This window comes from Symphalangus syndactylus, chromosome 14 (genome assembly GCF_028878055.3).
Source record: "Symphalangus syndactylus isolate Jambi chromosome 14, NHGRI_mSymSyn1-v2.1_pri, whole genome shotgun sequence".
In the NCBI taxonomy this organism is placed as follows: domain Eukaryota; kingdom Metazoa; phylum Chordata; class Mammalia; order Primates; family Hylobatidae; genus Symphalangus; species Symphalangus syndactylus.
The window spans coordinates 15201278-15218557 of NC_072436.2; the positions used below are offsets into that span (position 1 = coordinate 15201278).

A 17280-nucleotide genomic window follows, 5' to 3' on the forward strand; every position below is an offset into this window, starting at 1 on the left:
CCACACCAGATGCAGGATAAGGCCCATCTCACTCACATCCCTGGTCACCGAAGCCCACAAGGGGACCAGGGATGAGGCCACCTGGAAGGATAAAGACGTAAGGACCAGGACATGCGTTGTGTCCAGGGCAGTGACTTGGCCAGCAGGATGGCGCTGGGCACGAGGACCCGAGCCTGGCCAGCCCCTCCTGGGGGAAAGCAAGCCTCAGGCAGGGTGTCGGAGCAGGCCTGGGTAGCCAGCAGCACCTCTGTTCCACAGGGGTCTTCCCAGGACCCCAGGCAGCTGCTGCGGCCAGGGAGGTCCTAGCCATGCTGCAGGTGGGAAGACAGGCTCCGGGGGGATGGGTCTACCCGGCGCAGACGCTGGGACAGTGTGGTGTGGCAGCCTGAGCGACCCCAAAGCCCGGTCCCAGGATAGTGCGGCCTGCTTGGAGACCCTTGTCTCCCACCAAGTGTTCAGGCGTGGCTTTGGACATCCCATCCCAGTGAGTGGGCATCCAACACTCACTTCCTGGTCAGTGTAGACAGAGGTGGAGGGAGGGCTGCCCCCTGAGGACTTGGGGCAGGTTCTGAACTGACCGGGCCAAGCTGACCTGGGCTGAACACCAGGCTGGGTGTGAACAACAGACGCTCTGGGCCAGTGGTACCCTCTCCTGCCTGGGACCTTCCCCAGTGCCCCCATCCTCATGCGTGGGCCCTGTCCATCCCCATTTCTTGAGAGCTGCAGGCTGCCACACCTTGACAGCGGGGAGGGCAGGGCTTCCCGTCCCTCTGGAGTCTCTCCAGCCATAGGAGCACACTGGCGGCCGTAGGCTTCAAGCACTGCAGGGCCAGGGTGGGGCCCTCGGAGCTCCTCCCAGGGGGTGAGTTCTGCTGAGCTCCTCCTGCACCTGGCCAGGAATGGGGTGGGGAATTCCCTGTGCTTGGGACTGGAGTCTCAGGGTCCAGGGCAAGGCAGGGAACGGGAACTTGGGGGTTCGGCTGAATGCAGGGGGGCTGCTGGCTGAGTGCTGGGGGCTGCTGGCTGAGTGTTGAGGGCTGCTAGCGGGGGAGCTGATGGCCAAGCTTCGTGATTTCCTGGTCAGCCTGCACAGGCTGGAGAGGGAAGTGGGAGGAAGAGAGCCAAACCCATGCCTGGCTGCTCTGGGGGTCTTGGGCAGCCTCCAGCCCAGGAGAGAAGACAAGGCAGTCACTCAAGGCACTGAAAACAACGGCCTCTTTTACTGTTAAAATGCAGCCACAGGTGCTCAGCCACAGGCATCTCAACCACCGGCCTCCGGGCCCATGTCCAGCCTCTGTCCTCTGCCTTCCATTCTTCGACAGTGTTCCCGGCATCCCTGGTCACTTGGTACTCGGCGTGGGCCGCCTGTGCTGCTCCAGCAGCTCCTCCAGGTGGTCGGCCCGCTTCACCGCAGCCTGCAACACACCACAGGGTCAGGCCTGCTCCCGGCCCTGAGGTCCGGCAGGGCTGGCCACAGGAACTCACCTCGTGCTGTGTCCGGAGGCTGCTCACGGCCTCCTCCTTCCTCGCGAGGGCTGTCTTCACCCTGTGGGTGGTACCTGGTAGGCTTCAGCGTGGCCCCCGCCCCATGGCCCCAGACTGGCCTGCAGCGCACAGGGTGCACGGGGCAGCTGCCTGGTCAGCCTGGTCCCAGCCCTGCTGACCACGACTCCTGTGGCTGGCCCAGACAGCTGTCCAGGCAACCCACCTGCTGTGAGTCAGGACCCAACACAGGCCACTGGAGTGTAACCCTGGCCACACCTGGGGAGGCCTGGTACCCAGATGGGGTGGGAAGCCTCGCCCACACCCACCTCTCAGCCCGTGGCAGCAGTCGGCACAGGAAGGATGCAGGACCCCAGTGGAGGGAGCTCGCTGGGAACCTTACAGCGCCCCAGCTCTTTCAGCGCCTGTCCACCCAGCCCAGGGCCCCGGGAGCTGCCTCCCTGGAGAACTTGCCAGGCCCAGACCTGACCCACTCGGGTGCCCCAACAGGGATGGCCAACACCCCAGACTAAGCACCAGGGAGGAAAACAGATCTAGGTCTCCTGGGCCCCAAACACGGAACCCACACCACCCTCTGCCTACAAGGCCCTGTCTCTGCATCTCTTGGCCTTCCTCAGCCACAGCCTCCTGGGGCTTGGAGCTGCAGAGGTCCTGCCCGCTCCCCTGCCCTGCCTGTCTCCAGCCCTGCAGCCCTGGCCGCCCACCTCCGGTGCACCTCCTCCAGCTCCAGCTGCTGGCGGGCCTGCAGCGCGGCCAGCTCGGCCTTGGCCTGCCGCGTCTCCTCCTCAGAAGCTGCCAGCCGGTCCTCGAACTCCTGGCGGATTACCTGGGCCAGGTTGCTGCGCTCGCTAGAAAGTTGCTCGTTCACCTGGGTAGGCACAGGAGGCAGTGAGCCGGCTGCCAGCGAGTGACTGCGTGCATGCAGGAGGGGCCTGGGGGTGCCCATTGCCCACCTGACACCCGCCCACTCACCGCCTGCGCATCCTCCAGAGCCCGCTCCTTCTGCCGCACGAGGCCCTGCAGACGCAGATTCTCGCCCTCGGCCTCCCCAAGCTGGCCCTTCAGCTCCAAGCACCGCTCCTGAAGCTTCCGCTCCGACTGCTCCAGCTCGGAGAGCTCTGCCTCGTACTTGTCCCGTAAGCGCTTGATGCTGGAGTTGGGGGGAGGGCAGGGTCACTCCAGCCCAGTCACACACGGGTCCTCGTGCCTCGGCTCCTGGGCCTCCTGAGCTGGTGACCCAGCTGTGCCCCACTCGTGGCCGGTCCTTACCGGCTCTCGGCAGCCTTCTCACTCTCCTCCTTGGCCAGTGCCATGTCAGCCTCCAGCCGGTGAACGACCAGCTCAATCTCCTTGTCCCGGCCTTTCCGGATTTCTTCCCTCAGCTCCTGTTCCCGGTTCAGCAGCCACGCCTCCTGGGGGGACACGCGCTGCCTGGGGGTTGCCACCCAGAGCCAGCCCGCGGGGCCAGGGCCAGCCTCAGGGGGTCCTGGGGGGCTCCAGGTTCTGAGCCACAGGGGAGCAAGGGGCCTTCCCCCTCTCCAGACCCCCGTCCCGGGATGCGCTACGTCGTGTCATCAGGACCCAGTGTGGGAATAGGCATACCAGAGATCGTCATGATGCACAGCCCAGGGTCCCCTCCCTCAGAGACCCACAGCCCACGATGACCTGAGGCCACCTTCTGCTACCAGATGGGATGGGAAAGTTGGACTTGTGTGTTGCTGAGGGCAGGGCCTGGGCCCCCAAGCCCGGGCATTCAGAGCCTAAGCTGGCAGCCTCTTGGAAGCCTCTGAAAACTCCCAGAGTTTCACGTGCCCAGCCCTGGACCCCACAAGCCTATGTCGGGAGCATGCTCCTGGGCCCAGAGGCGTCCACTGCCAAAGCCTGCCTGGCTGCTGGGTGACATCCCGGCCCACCAGGGTGTGAAACCAGGTGACGGGCAGGGTCAGCCTGGACTGTGGCCTCACGGCGGGCATGGGTGGTGAGAATGTGTGTGGGACTGTCACCGTGGCAGAGTCCACCCCCGCAGAAGGCCCCAGAGGCTAAGGGGGGGCCCCTGTTGTACGTGTGCCTCTCTGTACATCTGAGTGTCAGGGGGCTGGTCATGGGGCGCAGGGGTGTAGCAGCCCCTAGCGAGGGGGGCAACGCCTGTTCTCGGACCACAGAGGATGCACTCCAGGCACCCTTGATCCTTCCAGAGCCCACGCACAAGATGGGCTGAAAGCAGCACACTCAGCGTCAGTTCAGACGACAACCCCAAGCAGCCAGATGTGACTCCCAGAAACGAGCCCCCAGGATGCCACAGCAGCAGCAAAACCCACCCGGGGCAGCCCCCGACCCCTGCCCACCTGGGCGCCCAGGCCCCCACCTCCTTCCTGGCGCAGCCGGCCTCCCACGCCTGCCTCTCTAGCTCCAGCTGCTGCTTCAGAGCCTTCAGCTCCATCTGGGGGGCAGACATAAGAGGCCAGTCAGTCCCACCCCGCCCAGCCCCCTGGCCAGGCCCTGCACAGCCCTCCGGCAGTAGACCTGGTGCCGGCGCTCCTGCTCCTCCCTGCCCTTCTCAAACTCGGCCTTCAGGGTTCGGGTCAGCGCAGAGCTGCTCTCCTCCAGCTGCTGCCTCAGCTCCTCCAGCTCCGCCCGCTGCCTACAGCCAGGGAGGAGTCAGCAGGTGAGGGGTCACCAAGTAAGGAGTCAGGGATGGGAGAGGCCAGCGGGTGAGGGGTCCGGTGGGAGGGGTCAGCCAGCTAGGGGGTCCCTGAGAGAGGGCGTGGTGCCCCCAGGCGGCACCTTGCTGCCTGCTGGCCCAGCCGCTCCCTCTCCTCAGCCACCTCGCTGTACAGCCGCTGCCGTTGCTGCTGCAGCGCCCACTGCTCCTGCTCCAGGTGCTGCTGGAACCTGTGGGACGGTCAGGACTGGCTCTCGGGGGCAGGGACGGGGGTCCCAGGACCCACCCACCGCAGGGGCACGGGCCAACCACAGGCCTGACTCAGAGCTGGAGAGCAGCCCTCCGGGGCCCTGCCCCTCCCCCTCGGCAGTCAAGGCCCCTCAAAGCCACCACCCGGGGGCAGGCAAGGCCACAAGGGCCTTGCCCATCAGCCAAGCGCGGCAATTCCCTGAGCTCCAGGCCCTCGTGGCGCTTTGGGAAGTGGCTGTGGAGCCGAGTCCAGGCTCCCTTTTCCCTCAGCCCTTGTGCCGGTCTCACCCTGTTCAGCGTTGCCCCACGGGCATGGAGGGCAGGAGGCAGGTGCCTGGTGGGGCCTTATCCACCTCCCCTGCCTCCGGCCTGAGGGTGCCAGGTGCCTGGCTCCGTGACCTGAGCAAGCTCGTGCCAGGGCCTCGTCCTGACCCCACCTTTGGGGAGAGACCGGGGGACCAGCCAAGCTGCATGTGGGGAGGACCGGCCACGACAGGCAACAGGGTGGATAGGAGAGGGTGGCTTCCAGGCTGTCCTGGTGGCACAGACAGTGCAGGAGGGGCTGCCACTGGCCCCTGTGGCCCACAGATCCTGACCACCACTGGGCATGTCACCAGCCCCCAGGGCTCAGGACGCAAGAGCAGCAGTCACCCCTCAGACCCCAGGCCAAGGGAGTGAATGAGAGAGACCGTCCCTGGGCCCCAAGGTCAGAGCTGGAGGGGCCTCGAGGCCGCCTATCCATGGGTCAGCTGCTCTGGGGCCAGTTCTGAAAGAGTGGATGTCTTATGGGGGGTCCGAGCCCTGACCCTGGGAAAACACCCGTGCGGAACCTGCAGACCTCTGTGGGCATGGACTGCAGACACAAGCCCGAGGACATTGGCCCGGCTGAGGCTGGGCCCCAAGGGCCACTCCAGGGCCAAGTGCCCTGCGTCCTCCCTGGATGCTGCACTAAGACCCTCGCCCACCTCTACGTGGGAACCCCACTCCGGCCTTCGAGGATTCCGACTCCCCGCCCTGAGGGTCCTGGCCCCACTGGCCTGGGGCCACCACCCACCGCTGCCGAGCACGCTCGCGCTCCTGCTGGCCCAGCGCCTCCTTCTCCCGCTCCAGTTGCTCCCGCAGCTCCTCGGCCTGGCGCAGGCAGCGCTGCGAAGCCCGCTCATCCGACTGCAGCAGCTCCGCCTCGTGCAGGCTCTTGAGCCTCCGCACTTCCTGCTTGTGCCTGGCAATCAGCTTCTGGATCTCGGGCTCCAGACCTGGGGGCAGAGCACTGGCTAGGGCCATGTCCAGCTAGGGTGGGCCCGGGAAGTCCAATCCTGGCACAAGACCAGCCTGTCTCAGGCCCAGAGGGGACCCCGCCCACCCCGGGCCTCCTTGGATCCAACCCAAAGCACAGCTGAGTCTGATGCCCACGAGGTGGGGAAGAGGCCCCCATAGGGCCACGGCGCCTCTCCCAGCCTGTGGGGCTCAGGGCTCCCAACATTCCTGGTGCTACCACTGATGGCTCCCAGGCACCCTGGCAGAAGGTGTCCAGAGCGAGAGGACCAGGCCTCAGGGAGCCCTGCACATCATCCAAGGGTCCGAGGCCCCTTCAGACCCCAACACCCACCAGCCTCCTGCCCCATCCCCCGCCTGCACCTGCCTCCTCCTGTGGCTCACTCTGCTTCCCCTGGCAGGGCCCACGTGCCACAGTCGTCCACGAACTCCCAATCTCCCCTAGCCCAACCCTGAGGAAGTGAGGCACTGAGCCCCCTCGTTTCAGGCAACTGCCTGGGTGCTGGGGGCCGGGCCAGGCTCCTGTGTGGAGCCCACCTGCCCCCCGGATCATGGCAGAGGCCGCAGCGGAGGCCGTGACGGGGGTGGTTGGGGCATGAGTGTTCACCTCTGCCCAGGAGGGTCTCAGACTACATGAATGCTTGAAGTGATGGCTCTCTCAAAAGAAGCCCTGGCCGCAGCGCCCACCCCATGCCTGGCCGGCTCGCGGGAGGGGATGGCCCACCTCGGACAGTGACCTCCTTGATCTTCTTGGTTTTCTCACTGATCCACTTCTCCCGGCGGGCTTTCTCAGTGGCACTCATTAATTCTTTGAGTTTTTTAATCTCCTACGAGCAGGAGAACAGGTCAGGAGGAAACGACGCGAAGGACACCCCCATCCCTTTGCCACCCTGTGGGCACAGGCAGGGCCGGGCTTCCAGGTCCACCAGCACAAGGCCGGCGCTCATGGTTGGGTGTGCGGCCCCGAGACACACACGCCAGCTCCAGAGCCACTGCTGCCCTCCCCAGCGCCTGGGGCCAGGCTGGAGGCCCAGGCCCACCCTGCCACACACCTTGGCGGCCTGAGAAATGGGAGGGCAGCCATCAGCCTGCAGAGGCCCTGCCCCAGAGAAGGGTGCTGCTGCCTGTCGGGACGGCCCCAGAGCCTGCATTCTTCCATGTGACTGGCAGTCCTCAACCCCGGCTGTCAGCCACGGTCACATGCAGGGATTTTAAAATGCCAGTGCGATGCCCCACTCCAGAACCTGGGCTCGGGACCATCACTGCCCAAGCTGGTGGGAAGCATAGCCAGGGAGGCTGAGGCCCCCAGGGAGCCCACACAGCGGGAGGGGGCCAGGAGTCAGTGCTCCACCGACACCTGGTCAGTAGAGAGAGCAGGTCCCGTGGCCCAAGGACCTGGCAGCGGAGCAGGCCAGGCAGAGGCTCCTGGGTCCACGGCTACTGTGCTTGGCCGGGCAGGGACTGTGCGTCCACATCTGTGACAGTAGGCCCATGGCCCTGCCCCAGAGCCTGGCAGCTAGAGAGGCAGGAGTGGACCAGCTGGGTGCCACAGTGCTCCCCCAGACAGCCCCACCCACCGCTGTGGCCCTGACACTCCGAGACAGGAATGAGGACTCCGAGTCCGGTCCTGTTCTGGGGGCTGTGCCGGCTGAGCCTGGCCTGTGAGCCAGGCCTGGGACGCCGTGCCGTGGGGAGCGAAGCCTCACCAGCTCGTGCTGCACCTGCGCCTGGGCCACACGCTCGGTGCATCTCTGGTCCTCCTGCTTCAGCTCGGCCACCACAGCCTCGCACTTTTCACTCAGGACCTTCTTGTCTTCAATCAGCTGTGTTGGGGACTGGAGGTGAGGTGCTGCACCAAGGCCCCAGCCCAGCAGGACCCCGGATGGAGGAGACCCTCCCAGCCTCCAAGGGAGGCTAAGAGCAGCCCTCCCCTGGGGCTGCCCCTCCTAGGTTTGTGGATGGACCCTGGGGCCAGTGGGAGGGCATGTGTGCAAACACGGGCCCAGGCCTGCATCCGCCGTCCTGTCCTCAGCTGGGGGACCCAGCGAATGGCAGAGAAGCCCCAGCCCACCCCATGCAGTGATGTCAGGGTCTTCCTGGGAGGAGGGTAGCTCTGCTGTGCCCAACACCCAGCCCCGGAGGAGGCCCACTGTCTGCCAAAGGGTGTCAGGACCACACCAGCCTCACTGCTGGCCCCAGGCCAGACCCCAGGTCAGGACACACCTGTGATGACCACCAAGCAGCCCCTGGAGGCCCCTATTGTCACAGACCCCAGACCTAGAGTTCTCTTCAGAACAGGATCCAACTGGGGCTGCGACTGAGCTGAGGGGTCGGCAGGACACCCCCACTACACTCACTCGGGGCAGCTCTGGGTAAAGACAGGAGTGCCCTCTCCAGGGCATGGATGGCTGGAAATGGCACGGGAAAGGCTTGGAATGCGTCCAGTGGACACCCATGTGACACCCAACAGAGGAAGAAGCTCACTGGCAGTGGGAAGTCCCTGGCTCTGGAAGGCTCTGGAAGTCTCCATGAGCCACGAGCTGGGTCCCGGCCTCTGCGGTCCCCGGGCCGCTCACCTGGTCAATGAAGGCCAAGTGCCGCTGGATGGTGGCCTCGTAGTGCTCTCTCTGCCGCTGCAGCTGCCGGCTCAGCGCCTTCTCTGTCTCCTTGACCCGCCGGACCGTGAGGTCTCGCTGCTGCGCCTGCAGGGTGTGGGCAGAGGAGGGAGGCACTAGGACCAGTGGGCCTGGCCTCAGCAGGTAGGAGGCTAGCAGGGCCCAGGATTAGCAGTGCCAGCTGCGTTACCAGCGCTCTCTGCAGCAGCAGCATGGCCTGCTTCTTCTCCTCCACCTCCAGCTTCAGCCGCATCACAGATGTGCTCACCTCGGACCCCAGCTCCAGGGGCCCCAGCCCCGCCGCTGGCACCCATCCCTGCAGACACAGCCGAGCGTCAGGCAGAAGCGGCAGAGGACAGGGGGGCAGCCAAGGACCTGACGCGATGCCCCTGCGGCCCTGCCCTCTGGGGACAGAGGGGCTGCTGCACGAGGGAGCCCGTGGGAAGCCGGAGGGCAGGTGGCAGGCGGCCCAGCAGAGGTCGTTTTCATTGCTCAGTACAGGAAATGGGGGCCATGGCCTCAGGAATAAAAAACAAACCATTTTAAAAGTTCTGTGCTTCCCAGCTTCCTGCCCTGTGACAATAAAGTTCACGTCACTGCTCCATTTAGCCTGGCTGCTGGTGTTCACCCAGGACAAACAACAGGGGACCCAGAGGACAGCAGGGCTCCGGAGGGCTGAACAATCCACACATATGGGCTCATGGAGGCAGCTCGGGGCAGCGGGTAGGTGGGGGCAGTGTGGGGAATGCGGGCCCTGCCACCTCCACCCTGAGAGCCCCGTAGGGGGTGCTGCATAACTGGGTGGGTACGTGGTGAGGGGCCTCCTCCTCCGGGGGCTGGGTGCGGGCTAGTGAGGGGCCACCTCCTCCGGGGGCCAGGTGCGGGCTGGTGAGGGGCCTCCTCCCACTGGGGGCTTGGTGCGGGCTGGTGAGGGACCTCCTCCTGCTGGGGGTCCAACTGGTCCTGCCCAGACTTCTCCATCTCGTCCAAGAAGCTCATGATGCTTTGTAGCTTGGCCTCCGAAAGCAGCGTCCCATCCTCTGGGGGTTCGGGGAACGCGCTGAGTTTTCCAAATTTCTCCAAGTTGTCAGCTGTCAGAGAGCTGGCATCATCCTCCTGTGGGACAGGAGCCCAGCATCGGGGGCTGTCAGGGCAGCCTAAAGACTTGGGGTCCCCAAAGGCAGGGGTGGCAGCTGAGGCTGGGCTCTGGGAGGGAGGGTTGCGACCAAAGCAAGGAGGAGCCCGTGGCATCCCCATTTTCCCAACCCCCACAGCCACCGCATGCTCTGTGTAAATGGCGTGGGTGGACAGACTGTGCAGGGCGGGTCGCACACCGTGGTCACCTCGCTGGTCCAGGCGTATCTGCCCCTGTGATGGGCCCTGGGGCAGGGCAGCGGGTCCGGCTCCTTCTCCAGCAGCTGCAGCGTGTGCAGCAGCTCCTCCAGCGGCCCCCTGCTCGGGGCCTTCATCTCCAGGTTGTCTCCAGCTGCATCCTGCACGAGAACGTCCTGCAAAAGAGCAGGGAGACAGATGCAGCAAGGCTGCTGGTGGCTGAAAGCAGCCCCCACATAGGAGGCCAACCGCAGAGCCCCGAAGGTGCCGTGGGAGCTCCCCAGTCCTGACATTTAGCCCCTGGAAGGTGAGGCCAGGGCTCAGACCTTCCCACCCCATCTCTGCAGCTGCTCAAACCCAGAGCAGCTCCAGCCACCGGGGGACTCCTCCCAGTGCCCCACTCCAGGAAAACAGGTGTGCAGCCACCTGGCCCCACCACTAAGCAGCCTGGTAGCCTTGGCTATCAGGTCACTCCTCAGAGCCGGAAGCTCCTCTTTTGTGAATGAGGATGCAGGGCCCCCCCCCCACCCCAGGACATCTGCAAAAACCCAACTGGATCCACCCCAGCGAAGGATCCCCAAGGGGCAGCCAGCACCATGCATCAGAGCAAGAAGACCCCTCCTGGGTGGCCTCTCTGAGCATAAGTGGCCCCTAGAGCAGAGGAGGGGCTGGGATAAGCTCAGCTCAGGACACCCCTGGCACAGACATGGCCCTTAAAGCCAAAAACCATGATGGAGGGAAGGACAGCTGTGCTCAGACCTGCATCCTGTCCTCTGGAGGCTGCTGTTGTTCTGGGGATGAGGCGGAGGTGGGCAGGCAGCGGTCTCCGGGGCCTGCAGCAGGGAGGCCAGCATCTGCACAGCAGAAGACAGCACCATTCCACAGGGAGCATCCCAGGGTGGGCAGTGACTCTGGAGGCACCCCCGGGAAGGAGCCAGGCATGGGGGAGGCGGAGGCGATCCCAGAAGCAGAGGAGCCGCTGGGGAGCCACGGTTCTGGGTGTGGAGCTGTGGAGGATGAGTGCCACCCCTCCCTTCCGGGCCTTCTGCTCTGTAGGGATTCCTATGTCCAGGACCATTTGTTTGTCAAGGTCTCGGCACCTCGTCAGGTCAGCTGGGGGCCAAGGCCCCTAACTCCGAGGACTGGGGCTGCCAACATGGGCAGCAGCACAGGAGGCTGAGGGGAGGTCCACAGGGGCTGCACCTCCTTCCTGGCTGCAGTCCACCCCCCAGAGCAGGGCAGGCGTGGAGCCACTCTCACCAGCATTGTTGGCCTTGAGGGCCTGGTGGGCAGTGCCGCCTGGCATGGGGGACAGCTCCTGAGCAGGCTGTCGTGTCCCTGGCACTCTGGTCTCCCTGGGATTCTCAGGTGGCCCACGCTCAACAGTGCTCGCCTTCTGGGCTCTCAGGGCTCGTTTCTGTTGCAGCTCCTGCAGTGGGAGCATCGCTGAGCACTGTCCCTGGGAGAGTACGACCCCAGGCTCCCCAGCCAAGCTACCCTGAGGCTGTGTCCCGGGGCCCAGGGAGCCTGAGCAGCAACCCCGGACTGTCAGGCCTGGGCCACGGTGCTGCTCAGTGGTCCCTGCGTGGTCAGCACCTGAATGGCTGCTCGCCTGGCTTGGCGCGCCTTCTCCTCCCGGGCCTTCCTCCTGGCTGCCTCTTTCTGCTGGTGCAGGTCCAAGAGGGTCCCCTCACCCGATCGCTGCCGCTGCTCCTGCCAAAGAAGCCGGTGCCATGTGGTGTTTACATCTGGAAGACGGAATCCAGACCCAGACCAGAGGTTTCCCCACAACACCCTGGAGTCCCCTAGAGTTCATGGAATCTCAGGGCCAGCAGGGAAGGTGAAACCCACCAGGACCTTGAACCTGCCATTTCTCTGCTCTACGGAGGATGAGCCCTGTGTTGCAAGTGGCCAACAGTTCTGGCGTGGGGGAGACAGCTCTGCCCCCACAGAACGTCCTCCTGAGACTCTCCAGCCTGGGATGGACCCAGCAGGCGTTTCCTGACACCCAGACCCTGATGACCGCCAGTGAGGACCACCCTGCCTGTCTGTGGGGACCCAGGGTCAAGGATGCTGCACCCAGAGACGGGGCCCACGAGCAATCCTAGGCTTTGATTCCACCTGTCCCAGAAACTCAGACCCCTGGGATTCTGGGCCAGACTCCCCAGGGAAGCATGGAGTGACTGAGATGCCCACACTGACCTCCCGCTTGGCCTGCAGCAGATGCTCCAGGCGGGCAGCTCCTGCTCGGCGCCGCTGCACCTGGTGGCGGTACCAGCGCTGGATGGTGACAGCGGCCTGGTTCACCTGGTGGATAAACCTGCCCAGAGAGCAGGGCTCAGGGCCAAGACAGGACCAGTGCCCCGGCAGGAGCCAGCTGGCTGCTAGTGGAAGGTCGAGCCGGGGAAGAGAGAAGCCAGCGGCTGCACACAAGTAGCCCTTTTCACATGGCAGGACCAGCTCACCTGGACCATTTTCACACGGCAGGACCAGCCGCCTGGACCAGCTCCACTAAAACCCAAAACCTTCCTCCTGGGAAGGTGCCCAGGGGAGAGGAAACGCCTACCCACGCAGGCCTGTGTGGCCTTATTTACAATCGCCAGTAAGTGAGAATAGTTCAAATGTCCATGACCTGGCTACGGCGTGAATACTGGATGGCGGGACCTACCCACAGGCAACAGGCCCGGGACCCAGGCCAGTGCAGACCACAGGCCGTGGCTCCACAGCGAGGTTGCTCGGAACAGGCACGGCTATGAGGGAACAGACTGGTGGCTGCTGGCATCAGGGCCAGGAAGGAGCTCGAGGGAAGCCTGGCAGTGCCGGGCCGTTTCCTTATCTTGGTCTGCTGTGTCCGCAGACAGCACTATACACCCTGGTGGAATCTCATGGAACTGCACGCTTACAATGGGCACCTTTTATTGTATACAAATTATACTCAGTAAAACTGATTAAACAAAAAAAATGCTTCACCTTGGCTCTCAGGACCATGTGTGGATTCTCTCAGCAAAGGCACTAACAGAGAACCCAGAACGTGCGAGCCCTAGCTCGGGGGCAGTCTGCCCAGGGCAGAACTGGGGGGCTTCAAGAAGCTGTGGGCTTCTGGTCCCCCTTCCCTCGTGCCACCCACTGCATCTACAGGCCTGGTCTCCCTAGCCCTAACTGGGCGGTAGGGTAGGTGACGGCTCCGCCAGGGGAAGGCTCCGAAAGTCCAGGCAGGGAGGTACCCCCGCGACTGTCCTGACAAGGAACGACTGTCATGGTCACAAGAAGCTCCGCCCACAGCCCCTCCAGCTTCCCAGGGGCAAACGGCAGGAGCACAGCCCCCAACAGTCATCATCACAGGAGGCTCCGCCCACAGCCCCTTAATCAGTTTTACTGAGTATAATTTGTATACAATAAAAGGTGCCCACAGCCCCTGGAGCTTTGGGTGTGGTTGGCTTTTTTCAGTTCTGTATCTTCTTTGCCTTTAACGTTGTTTTAATTAACAGTTTTACTGAGGTATAATTTCCATACCACAAAATCTACCCATTTTCAGTGTACAAGTCAATGATTTTTAGCAAATCTAGAGTTGTGTGACCATCAGCACAGTGCAGTTCTGGAATGTTCCACTGCCCCTGCAGGAGCCCTCTCTGCCACCCCTACACCAGCCTTCGACTTCCTGTGATAAACTTGCCTTTGCTTGGTGTTTTATGTAAACAGAACCACGCCACATGGGGTCTTCTCAGTCTCAATATTTTAAAACAGGCCGGGCATGGTGGCTCACGCCTGTAATCCCAACACTTTGGGAGGCTGAGGTGGGCGGATCACGAGGTCAGGAGATAGAGACCATCCTAGCTAACATGGTGAAACCCCGTCTCTACTAAAAATACAAAAAATTAGCCGGGCATGGTGGCGGGCACCTGTAGTCCCAGCTATTCGGGAGGCTGAGGCAAGAGAACGGCGTGAACCCGGAGCTTGCAGTGAGCCGAGATCGCACCACTGCACTCCAGCCTGGGGGACAAAGCGAGACTCCATCTCAAAAAAAAAAAAAAAAATTAAAACAATTATTAAATGGAAATTTCTATCCTCGGAGGTGTGAGCTCCCCAGACCCTGACACCTGCCCACCTCTGTGTTCTAGCCTCAGGCCCCCCACCGCCCCAAGAGCGGTCACCTCTCAGCCTCCTCCTCCGTCACCTCCTTCCGCCTGGGCAGGCCCGTGCTGCCCCCAGTATTGTTCTGGGCCAAGTGGGTGGCACTGGAGACGTTCTTCGGCGGCTTCCTGAAGCCGCTGCTCTCGCTGCCCTCACAAGTGGCTGCCTTGATGATGTTGCTGACAGGAAAGAAGAAAGCACCCTTGTCTCACCGCCCAGGGGAACAGCTCTGCCCACAGGCAGCAGGTGCCCACTCCCGCAAGTCCCAGGACTGAGCCTGGAAGGGGTGCTGGCAGGCAGGCAGCCGGGGCAGAGGGGGACAGCAGCAGGTGTGAGGCCGGCTCTCCCGTGCCACATCCTGGCCTCTGGACCACCTGTGCCCTGACAAGGTCCCACTCACTGGTACCCAGGATAATGAGCTCTTTGCATTTAAAAACTTCTCACTGAAGTTCCATTGAGAGGCTGGGTGCGGTGGCTCACACCTGTAATCCCAGCACTTTGGGAGGCCAAAGTGGGCGGATCACCTGAGGTCACCAGTTTGAGACCAACCTGGACAACATGGTGAAACCCCATTTCTACTAAAAATACAAAAAAATTAGCTGGGCATGGTGGCGGGCACCTGTACTCCCAGCTACTGAGGAGGCTGAGGCGGGAGAATCGTTTGAACCTGGGAGGTGGAGGTTGCAATGAGCCGAGATTGCACCATTGCATTCCAGCCTGGGCAACAAAAACGAAACTCCGTTTAAAAAAAAAAAAAAAAAAATTCCATTGAGAAAGTTCCCAAAAGTCACAGGAGTCCAGAGCCTGAGGGACCCCTGAGCAACCCCAAGGCCATCCCCAATCCCAGCAAGACCATGCGGTGGTGGACTCGGGGGCTCCTCTGCCCATCTCAGTCCACCCCCGCTGTGACGCCTTCTGGGCTCCGCACAAGCCCTGGCTTCCTCCTGGGGGCCCCACCTCAGGGTGAGCCCCAGACCTCACTGTGCCACCACATCTGGGCTGTTTTCTCTCTGTGGGAAGCTGCCAACCCAAGAACAGAAGAGGGCGGCGGACACGGATGGGGAGCCCGGTTCACGGCTGCTCCACGTGGTTTTATGTGCACTGACCGAGTGCCCTGACCGAGGTCGGACCCCGTGTGCACTGACCGCGTGCCCTGACCGAGGTTGGACCCCGTGTGCACTGACCACATGCCCTGACCGAGGTCGGACCCCACAGCCCCGCAGCCTCCCGGGAAGACCTTACTTGAGGGAGGGGGCGGTCTGGTTGGAGCTCTTGAGCGGGGGCACCCTCTCCGAGGGGGTGTAGCAGTTGTGCACCATGGTGGTGACGCAGTTGCCCACAGCTCCCTTGTTGCTCCTGCCAGGCCGGAAGAGAGACAGGAATGGTCAGGCCTCCGGAAGGGACGCCTGAGATCTCAGAGCCACACTCGCAGCACGGGCTGGGTGGGAACAAAGGCCTTCAGTGCTTGCTACATGCTGGCAGCAGCGTGATCTGGTGTCCCCAGGCCCCTTCCACAGCCTGTGCCCCGATGATGGGGTCCTTCCAAGGATAGGAAAGCTCGACCGGAGGGCTCCCGCGGGGCCCAAGATGGGGGGAGCAGCTCAGGCCAGCAGCTCACAATCAGCTTCGAGAGCAGACTCACAGAAGCGAAGCCCCATCCCACACAACGGATGGAAGCCATACTCTCTGCCTCTGCCCCTCCGCAGACCCGCGGGAAGGAGGGGGGACAGGACCAATACCGAGGCTGACAGGAGGGATGAGGAGACTACAGGAAAGGGGCATCTGCAGACCCGGAGGATTAGAAACAGATGGGCCAGCAGAGAGCAACTGGGACGCAAGGGAGGGTCCAGGCATTGCGGGGAGGGAGGGCGAGGAGCTGGTAGGTCCCGTACCCCCAGGGAGACACACGGTTCTCCCACAGGCATGGACAGGCTTTGAGGTAAAGGGGAGAATCTGGCTGCTTGGCAAAGCCCCTTCCTCACTTGAGCCACTAGCATCCACCCTGCCCTCCCCAGCTGGCCCTGCGGGTGGGGCAGAGGTAGGTGATTCACCCAGGACAGACGCCGCCACCCCTCCCCAGCAGTGCAACCGGGCAGCCAGGACTCGAACCCTGGGGCGGGCTGGGGGTTTGTGTCTGGAGAGACTCAGCCTGTGAGAAGGGTCCCACAGACACTGGTAGGTGGGGATACTCAACAATGCCCTGCTCTCTGCGCAAGTGCCCCGAAGTGAAGCCACCAGGCAACAGGCTTCCAGCTAATTCCTAGGGCCTCCCTTTTAACAAGAACCACCAAGACATCTGGGCAAAGACCAAAATGTCAGAGGCCCAAAACCAAACCAACAGAACGTGACGGGAATGAGGGTAAGCAGAGAGCAGAGCACTGCACGAAACCTGCACCTGCACCGGCCCGCACCTGCACCAGACCGCACCAGGCACCAGCCCACGCTCGGCACCAGCCTGGCCTGCACCTGGCACCAGCCTGCACTCACAAACGTTCAACGGCTGGTTCTCGGAGCGGGGCTCATCTGCCAGTTTGGGTGGTGTGAATAATCCTACCAGGACTGATTTTGAGCTGCTCAGGAATGAGCAGCATGGTGTGTATTCATAAATGTTTTCAAGAAAACACTCAATGGCCGGGCGCAGTGGCTCACACCTATAATCCTAGCATTTTGGGAGGCCAAAGCGGGCGGATCACGAGGTCAGGAGTTTGAGACCAGCCTGGCCAACATAGCGAAACCCCATCTCTACTAAAAATACAAAAATTAGCCGGGCATGGTGGCGCATGCCTGTAGTCCCAGCTATCCAGGGGGCTGAGGCAGGAGAATCACTGGAACCCAGGAAGCGGAGGTTGCAGTGAGCTGAGATCACACGCCACTGCACTCTGGCTTGGGCGACAGAGCGAGCCTTTGTCTCAAAAACAAAAACAAACAAACAAAAAAACACTAGAAGAAATAGCTTGAAAAGATGCTGCTCCTTGGGAGCAGGAGCCAGGGGTAGGAGGGGCAGCGAGGGGGGTAGGAATGAGGGGCAGCAGGGGGGGGTGGGAATGAGGGGCAGCGGGGGGGGGTAGGAGGGGCGGCAGGGGTGGGGGTAGGAGGGGCAGTGGGGGGGTAGGAGGGGCGGTGGGGTGGGGGTAGGAGGGGCAGCTGGGGGGTAGGAGGGGTGGCAGGGTTGGGGGTAGGAGGGGTGGCAGGGGGGTAGGAGGGGTGGCGGGGTGGGGGTAGGAGGCGCAGCTGGGTGGGTGGCAGGAGGGGCAGCGGGGGGGTAGGAGGGGCAGTGGGAGGGTAGCAGGGGCGGGGGGGAGGAGGGGCAGCGGGGGGGTAGGAGGGGCAGCGGCGGGGTGGGGTAGGAAGGGCAGCAGGGAGGAGGGTAGAAGGGGCAGCACATTTTAAACCTATGGTGCTATTTGTCATTTTGGCTGTGAATGAACATATAACTGATAAATACTAAGGTAAATTTTAGGGCCAGGTGTGGGGGGGCTCACATCTGTAATCCCAGGGCTTTTGGGGAGGCCG

At 63.0% G+C, this 17280-nt stretch overlaps 1 protein-coding gene across 48 annotated transcripts in view; it reads right to left on the reverse strand.

Moving 5' to 3' along the window:
- Positions 1–1027: 1027 nt before the first annotated feature.
- Positions 1028–17280, reverse strand: part of CEP131 (centrosomal protein 131) — a 34258-nt gene continuing 18005 nt past the window's right edge. For 2 of the 48 annotated variants that reach the window (XM_063617282.1, XM_063617277.1), the window contains 21 exons: positions 15010–15123; positions 13788–13946; positions 11839–11956; positions 11233–11349; positions 10897–11065; positions 10396–10490; positions 9648–9812; positions 9241–9420; positions 8495–8620; positions 8266–8391; positions 7396–7512; positions 6414–6516; positions 5469–5670; positions 4288–4395; positions 4027–4144; positions 3869–3943; positions 2773–2915; positions 2476–2653; positions 2208–2371; positions 1486–1559; positions 1174–1415 (listed from right to left, as the gene is read on the reverse strand). In XM_063617282.1, coding sequence (XP_063473352.1) covers positions 1189–1415; positions 1486–1559; positions 2208–2371; positions 2476–2653; positions 2773–2915; positions 3869–3943; positions 4027–4144; positions 4288–4395; positions 5469–5670; positions 6414–6516; positions 7396–7512; positions 8266–8391; positions 8495–8620; positions 9241–9420; positions 9648–9812; positions 10396–10490; positions 10897–11065; positions 11233–11349; positions 11839–11956; positions 13788–13946; positions 15010–15123 — 2878 coding nt within the window. In that variant the 3' untranslated portion in view covers positions 1174–1188. Of the gene's footprint in view, positions 1416–1485; positions 1560–2207; positions 2372–2475; positions 2654–2772; positions 2931–3868; positions 3944–4026; positions 4145–4287; positions 4396–5468; positions 5671–6413; positions 6517–7395; positions 7513–8265; positions 8392–8494; positions 8621–9240; positions 9421–9638; positions 9813–10395; positions 10491–10896; positions 11066–11232; positions 11350–11838; positions 11957–13787; positions 13947–15009; positions 15124–17280 lie in introns of all 48 variants that reach the window. The other 46 variants (XM_063617281.1, XM_063617273.1, XM_055241444.2 and 43 more) reach the window with 37 other exon arrangements.